The 7,285-nt window shown below is 63.6% G+C and overlaps 2 protein-coding genes across 3 annotated transcripts in view; one reads left to right on the top strand and one right to left on the bottom strand.

The window, feature by feature from the left end:
- The window catches only part of vwa8 (von Willebrand factor A domain containing 8), a 387,545-nt gene extending 383,303 nt beyond the window's left edge, over positions 1–4,242 (bottom strand). The window contains exon 1 of the mRNA XM_067992504.1: positions 4,014–4,242. Coding sequence (XP_067848605.1) covers positions 4,014–4,152 — 139 coding nt within the window. The 5' untranslated portion in view covers positions 4,153–4,242. The remainder of the gene's footprint in view (positions 1–4,013) is intronic.
- On the top strand, positions 823–6,808 carry LOC137327083 (major centromere autoantigen B-like). Of its 2 annotated transcripts, none has more exons than XM_067992507.1 (2): positions 823–907; positions 5,860–6,808. In XM_067992507.1, exon 2 carries the CDS (start codon positions 5,932–5,934, stop codon positions 6,667–6,669), a length of 738 nt encoding a protein of 245 aa, XP_067848608.1. In that variant the 5' UTR covers positions 823–907; positions 5,860–5,931; the 3' UTR covers positions 6,670–6,808. The 2 variants fall into 2 exon arrangements, with proteins under 2 accessions (XP_067848608.1, XP_067848606.1); XM_067992505.1 differs by lacking the exon at positions 823–907 and adding an exon at positions 4,048–4,329.
- Positions 6,809–7,285: the final 477 nt, after the last annotated feature.

Genomic DNA, 7,285 nt, shown 5'->3' on the forward strand with positions numbered 1-7,285 from the left:
CAGTAAATTTTTTAATTTACATTTTATACTATTAAAATCTCCAACAATTAAAACCTGACGGAATGAGATTCCACACTTGTAATAGTTAATTTTCAGTGTCAGAAAGATTGATTGGCAGTAATTAACATTTATCATGTTGTTAAAAGTGTACTTAGGCTAGAATGGACGACTATGTGGACTTTTTGTGGTGAGTTTAGTTTGTATCTACCGCAAAAATACAGGAACTTCACGTCGTTCGACGCATTTCAACGGTGAGGCAGACAGTGAGATGTCGTTTTCGCGAAGCTAACGGCGGAGCGTGCATCTCGGACAGCAACTTTTGGATATTTGATTTTAACCGCGCGCCTGTTTTTCACTTGAATTTGACGTACCATTTGCCCATAAATAACTGCAAGCGCCATTAGCCTCATTTGACAGCAAAATCTGGGCCAATCTCTATACTGCTGACATCTTCAAAATGGCTTCTTATCAGCATAATAAATACTTAAGCTTATATTTTAACGGTAAGCATATCTAAATTTCCAGGGTCCTGACCTACCATCCTCTTAACATCTAGGATCAGATCAGATGTTAAACCGAGGTCCCATCTGTCTGTTCAGTTGGATCTAAAAGATCCCAATACACTATTCAAAGAGCATGAAGTTCATCCAGTGTCCTGACTAATATTCAACTAGCTCCAAAACACATTATCTGGCTATTTATTTTATTGCTCTTTGTGGGACCTTGCTGTGCACAATCTGGCTGCTGCATTTTCCTACATTACGATAGTGACTACAATACAGAAAGTAATTCATTAGCTCTGAAGCACTTTGAAACTTTGAGACCGTGAAAGGTGCGACTTAGTACATGTCCTTTCTTTTGTTCTTTAATCTGCATGACAGCTACATCAGCTTGGGCGGAGGAAGCTGTGAGTGGGGGCTCGGGGACTGAACGCTGAGGGGTGAATGTTGTGGGGGGGTGGGGATCTATGGAAGGTGAGGAGTGCGTCTATGTGGGGGAGTGTCTGGGGGGTGGTTGTGGGTGTCTGAGGCTGGGGTCTATGGGAGGTGAGGGGGTGTTTCGGTGGGGGGGGGGGGGGGGGGCGGTGTGGTGTCTGGGGCGGGCGACGGTGTCTATGGGAGGTGAGGAGCGTCTCGGGGGCAGTGGTGTCTGGGAGGGGGTGTCTATGGGAGGGGAGGGGTGTCTCGGGGAGGGGGTGTCTCGGGGAGGGGGTGGGGGCGGTGTGGTGTCTGGGGCGGACGACGGTGTCTATGGGAGGTGAGGAGCATCTCGGGGGCAGTGGTGTCTGGGAGGGGGTGTCTATGGGAGGTGAGAGGGGTGGTGGTGGGTGTCTGGGGTTGGGGTCTATGAGAGGTGGGGGGGGACGGTGTCTGTGGGAGGTGAGGGGGACGGTGTCTGGGGGAGGGGGTGTCTGGGGGAGGGGGTGTCTGGGGGAGGGGGTGTCTGGGGGAGGGGGTGTCTGGGGGAGGGGGTGTCTGGGGGAGGGGGTGTCTGGGGGAGGGGGTGTCTGGGGGAGGGGGTGTCTGGGGGAGGGGGTGTCTGGGGGAGGGGGTGTCTGGGGGAGGGGGTGTCTGGGGGAGGGGGTGTCTGGGGGAGGGGGTGTCTGGGGGAGGGGGTGTCTGGGGGAGGGGGTGTCTGGGGGAGGGGGTGTCTGGGGGAGGGGGTGTCTGGGGGAGGGGGTGTCTGGGGGAGGGGGTGTCTGGGGGAGGGGGTGTCTGGGGGAGGGGGTGTCTGGGGGAGGGGGTGTCTGGGGGAGGGGGTGTCTGGGGGAGGGGGTGTCTGGGGGAGGGGGTGTCTGGGGGAGGGGGTGTCTGGGGGAGGGGGTGTCTGGGGGAGGGGGTGTCTGGGGGGGGTGAGGAGGGGTGTCTGGGGGGGGTGAGGGGGGATGTGTCTGGGGGGGGTGTCTGGGGGAGGTGAGTGGGGGGGGTGAGTGGGGGGAGGTGAGTGGGGGGGGTGAGTGGGGGGGGTGAGTGGGGGGGGTGGTGTCTGGGGGAGGTGAGTGGGGGGGGTGGTGTCTGGGGGAGGTGAGTGGGGGGGGTGGTGTCTGGGGGAGGTGAGTGGGGGGGGTGGTGTCTGGGGGAGGTGAGTGGGGGGGGTGGTGTCTGGGGGAGGGGGTGTCTGGGGGAGGGGGTGTCTGGGGGAGGGGGTGTCTGGGGGGGTGAGGAGGGGTGTCTGGGGGGGGTGAGGGGGGATGTGTCTGGGGGGGGTGTCGTCTGGGGGAGGTGAGTGGGGGGGGGTGGTGTCTGGGGGAGGTGAGTGGGGGGGGTGGTGTCTGGGGGAGGTGAGTGGGGGGGGTGGTGTCTGGGGGAGGTGAGTGGGGGGGGTGGTGTCTGGGGGAGGTGAGTGGGGGGGGGTGGTGTCTGGGGGAGGTGAGTGGGGGGGGTGGTGTCTGGGGGAGGTGAGTGGGGGGGGGTGGTGTCTGGGGGAGGTGAGTGGGGGGGGGTGGTGTCTGGGGGAGGTGAGTGGGGGGGGTGGTGTCTGGGGGAGGTGAGTGGGGGGGGGTGGTGTCTGGGGGAGGTGAGTGGGGGGGGGGGGTGGTGTCTGGGGGAGGTGAGTGGGGGGGGGGTGGTGTCTGGGGGAGGTGAGTGGGGGGGGGTGGTGTCTGGGGGAGGGGGTGGTGTCTGGGGGAGGTGAGTGGGGGGGGGGTGGTGTCTGGGGGAGGTGAGTGGGGGGGGGGTGGTGTCTGGGGGAGGTGAGTGGGGGGGGGTGGTGTCTGGGGGAGGTGAGTGGGGGGGGGTGGTGTCTGGGGGAGGTGAGTGGGGGGGGGTGGTGTCTGGGGGAGGTGAGGGGGGGGGGGTGGTGTCTGGGGGGGGGTGGTGTCTGGGGGAGGGGGTGTCTGGGGGAGGGGGTGTCTGGGGGAGGGGGTGTCTGGGGGAGGGGGTGTCTGGGGGAGGGGGTGTCTGGGGGAGGGGAGGGGGAGGTGAGGGGGGGGGTGTCTGGGGGAGGGGAGGGGGGGGGTGTCTGGGGGAGGGGAGGGGGGGGTGTCTGGGGGAGGGGGGGGTGTCTGGGGGAGGGGGGGGTGTCTGGGGGAGGGGAGGGGGGGGTGTCTGGGGGAGGGGAGGGGGGGGTGTCTGGGGGAGGGGAGGGGGGGGTGTCTGGGGGAGGTGAGGGGGGGGGTGTCTGGGGGAGGTGAGGGGGGGGGTGTCTGGGGGAGGTGAGGGGGGGGGGGTGTCTGGGGGAGGTGGGGGGGGGGGTGTCTGGGGGAGGTGGGGGGGGGGGTGTCTGGGGGAGGTGGGGGGGGGGTGTCTGGGGGAGGTGAGGGGGGGGGGGTGTCTGGGGGAGGTGAGGGGGGGGAGGTGAGGGGGGGGGGTGTCTGGGGGAGGTGAGGGGGGGGGTGTCTGGGGGAGGTGAGGGGGGGGGGGTGTCTGGGGGAGGTGAGGGGGGCTGGTGTCTGGGGGAGGTGAGGGGGGGGGGGTGTCTGGGGGAGGTGAGGGGGGGGGGGTGTCTGGGGGAGGTGAGGGGGGGGGTGTCTGGGGGAGGTGAGGGGGGGGGGGTGTCTGGGGGAGGTGAGGGGGGGGGGTGTCTGGGGGGGGGGTGTCTGGGGGAGGTGAGGGGGGGGGTGTCTGGGGGAGGTGGGGGGGGGGTGTCTGGGGGAGGTGAGGGGGGGGGGGAGGTGAGGGGGGGGGGGTGTCTGGGGGAGGTGAGGGGGGGGGGTGTCTGGGGGAGGTGGGGGGGGGTGTGTCTGGGGGAGGTGGGGGGGGGGGTGTCTGGGGGAGGTGAGGGGGGGGGGGGTGTCTGGGGGAGGTGAGGGGGGGGGGGTGTCTGGGGGAGGTGAGGGGGGGGGGGGTGTCTGGGGGAGGTGAGGGGGGGGGGGTGTCTGGGGGAGGTGAGGGGGGGGGGGTGTCTGGGGGAGGTGAGGGGGGGGGGGTGTCTGGGGGGGGGGGGGTGTCTGGGTGGGGGGGGGGGGTGTCTGGGTGGGGGGGGGGGGTGTCTGGGTGGGGGGGGGGGGGTGTCTGGGTGGGGGGGGCTCCCGGCCTCGCTCAGTCACCAACAGAAACGAACCGCCGCCGCACCTGCTGCCGTCGCCACCCGTCTAATCCGGGGGGAGCCCGGGCCCCAGGCTGTGCTCAGCGGCCGCACCACAATGTTCCTCAGTCGGCGCAGGGCCGCGGCTCCGCCGCCTCTCGCTAACAACAGCACCCGGGACTGCATGCTGTACCGCCGGGTGATCTGAGGGCCGCCCCGCTCCTCGCCCTGTTGCCGGGGGAACAGGCGGCCGGCGGACTCGAGCTGGTGCGTCGCCCAATAGTTTCCGGCGGAAATGGAGAGCAGGCGGGGGAGGAGCTGAGAGTGTCCGCGAGGCCGGGCAGAGAAACACCGAGTGCGGCGGTGAGTTTACAGATTGTCCCCGTTACACGGAAAGTTCGCCGGCCGTGTGAGTGGAGGCCCGGCCTGTGCTCACTGAGGGTCGGTGGGTCCGGCCTGGGGTCACTGCTTGGTGGTGGGGTCAGGGTCAGGGCTGGGGTCGCTGAGGGGGCGGTGGGGTCAGGGCTGGGGTCGCTGAGGGGGCGGTGGGGTCAGGGCTGGGGTCGCTGAGGGGGCGGTGGGGTCAGGGCTGGGGTCGCTGAGGGGGCGGTGGGGTCAGGGCTGGGGTCGCTGAGGGGGCGGTGGGGTCAGGGCTGGGGTCGCTGAGGGGGCGGTGGGGTCAGGGCTGGGGTCGCTGGGGTCAGGGTTGGGGTTGCTGAGGGGGCGGTGGGGTCAGGGCTGGGGTCGCTGAGGGGGCGGTGGGGTCAGGGCTGGGGTCGCTGAGGGGGCGGTGGGGTCAGGGCTGGGGTCGCTGAGGGGGCGGTGGGGTCAGGGCTGGGGTCGCTGAGGGGGCGGTGGGGTCAGGGCTGGGGTCGCTGAGGGGGCGGTGGGGTCAGGGCTGGGTCGCTGAGGGGGTGGTGGGGTCAGGGCTGGGGTCGCTGAGGGGGTGGTGGGGTCAGGGCTGGGTCGCTGAGGGGGCGGTGGGGTCAGGGCTGGGGTCGCTGAGGGGGTGGTGGGGTCAGGGTCAGGGCTGGGGTCGCTGAGGGGGTGGTGGGGTCAGGGCTGGGTCGCTGAGGGGGCGGTGGGGTCAGGGCTGGGGTCGCTGAGGGGGCGGTGGGGTCAGGGCTGGGTCGCTGAGGGGGCGGTGGGGTCAGAGCTGGGGTCGCTGAGGGGGTGGTGGGGTCAGGGCTAGGGTCGCTGAGGGGGTGGTGGGGTCAGGGCTAGGGTCGCTGAGGGGGTGGTGGGGTCAGGGCTGGGTCGCTGGGGTCAGGGCTGGGGTTGCTGAGGGGGCAGTGGGGTCAGGGCTGGGGTCGCTGAGGGGGTGGTGGGGTCAGGGCTGGGGTCGCTGAGGGGTCAGGGCTGGGGTCGCTGAGGGATCAGGGCTGGGGTCGCTGAGGGGGCGGTGGGGTCAGGGCTGGGGGCGGTGGGGTCAGGGCTGGGGTCGCTGAGGGGGCGGTGGGGTCGCTGAGGGAGCGGTGGGGTCAGGGCTGGGGTTGCTGAGGGGGCGATGGGGTCAGGGCTGAGGGAGCGGTGGGGTCAGGGCTGGGGTCGCTGAGGGAGCGGTGGGGTCAGGGCTGGGGTCGCTGAGGGGGAGGTGGGGTCAGGGCTGGGGGCGGTGGGGTCAGGGCTGTGGCTGGAGTTACATCCCGCCTTCTTACAGTGAAGTCTGGGGCAACAGTTACAGGGAGCTTTCCTAATATTTTGCGGAATTATTGCAACCAAGTCCACTCTTAATTTTGAATTGTCTGTTAATTTGAAATCACAATGGCTTAATCAGCCTGTACTGAAAATTAGTTAATTTGAATTATTGATTAATTTGAATTCCTGTCGCAAATGGGTCCTGACCAATGATATGTACTGCTTAATTCAAATGGCCACATGATCAACATCAAGTCCTAGGAGAAGCACTCTCCCCCTGATTGAGTGCAGTGCCTGGTTGAGCGGAGACTGAGTGGGTTTGGGAGCATGACTGGTCAGAAGTACAAGACCCTTACCATCGAGGAAAAATACAAGATCATCAAATATGTGGAGGAGCACCCCGAAAAAATGAAGAAAGCGGTGGCACAGAAATTTAACATCCCTCCTGCCACCCTCTCTACATACCTGAAAAACAAGGAGAGAATCGCTGCTGACCACCAGCACAACTTTTCCAGCCGCAGGAAGCGGATGCGCACTTCAGCCTGTCCTGATGTCGAATCGGCTTTGCTGAGCTGGTTCAAGCAGGTGAGAGCAGCGAACCTGCCGGGGCTCTCCGACCTCATCTTGCTGGAGAAGGCGAACGAATTCGCCGAGGAATTTGGAAGCGACCCAGTTTCGGCGTCGTGGATCAGCCGCTTCAAAAACCGCCACGCGATTAAGTCCAGGACCGTACACGGTGGGGCAGGTGAAGTTCCCAGTGTTGGTAAGGACGTCGTCGGGACCGTTTCGTTGAAAGACACAAGGATTGTTGATGCTGCACGGGATGATAATGGGAATGAGCAAGAGACCAAAGCAAGCGGATCCAGCGAACAGGCAGTGGTAGAGGCACCAACCCCCACCATGGCCATGGCGTCTCGCTCTGTGCAGCTGCTGAGGAAGTGGCTGGCAACTGAGCCAGCTGTCCCCGTGGAACTTTTCTCTGCGCTCAATAAAATTGAGAGTTTTGTGGAGGAATGTGCAGTGGGCAAGAAGCAAACTGCAAGCACAGAGAAGTTTGCAAAATGAATCGACTTTGCATTCCGTAGCTTGTACAGTTTTCGAGTTTCGTTCATGTGAATTTCAGTGGTTGCTGTGCTGTTTTGTGGTGTTCTTTAAACGTTCTAGTTTTTTGATGTACTGTGCTATTAAAATTCCTTAATTCACACCTCTGCATAATTCAATCCTTTTTCAAGCAAAAAATGACAGAATTAAGATGAATATTCTATTTATGTGAATCTGAACTGGTCTCTGCTGTTGAAATGGACTGTTTCCTTGTTTTAAAATTGTTTATATGGTTCTGGTCCCATCCCCAGTTATGTTGGCACTTCTCTGTCCAGTTCATGCTCTCTTTCCGCCCCTCCCTCCCCTGCCCCGGCCCTTTTTTTCCCCCAAATCATCTCCCTTCATTCCCGGACCCACTTCATACAGCAGCACCTCCACTTTGCCATCCATCAAACAGGTGGCACAGGTCCTGCATCGTTCTATCACTTGCCCACAAACTCTGTCTCCTACCTCCATCTTTGTTCAAACCCCACTCAAGGACTTGAGCACATAATCGAGGCTGACACTTCAGTGCAGTGGTGTTGGAGTTGCTGTTTTTTCTAACAGGCTCAAGGGGCTGAATGGCCTTCTGTTCTTGTTT

This window comes from Heptranchias perlo, chromosome 11 (genome assembly GCF_035084215.1).
Source record: "Heptranchias perlo isolate sHepPer1 chromosome 11, sHepPer1.hap1, whole genome shotgun sequence".
Lineage (NCBI taxonomy): Eukaryota > Metazoa > Chordata > Chondrichthyes > Hexanchiformes > Hexanchidae > Heptranchias > Heptranchias perlo.

What these genes read in the sequence shown, in the direction of transcription:
- LOC137327083 (XM_067992507.1), top strand. Translation starts at nt 5,932, where the DNA reads ATGACTGGTCAGAAGTACAAGACCCTTACCATCGAGGAAAAATACAAG.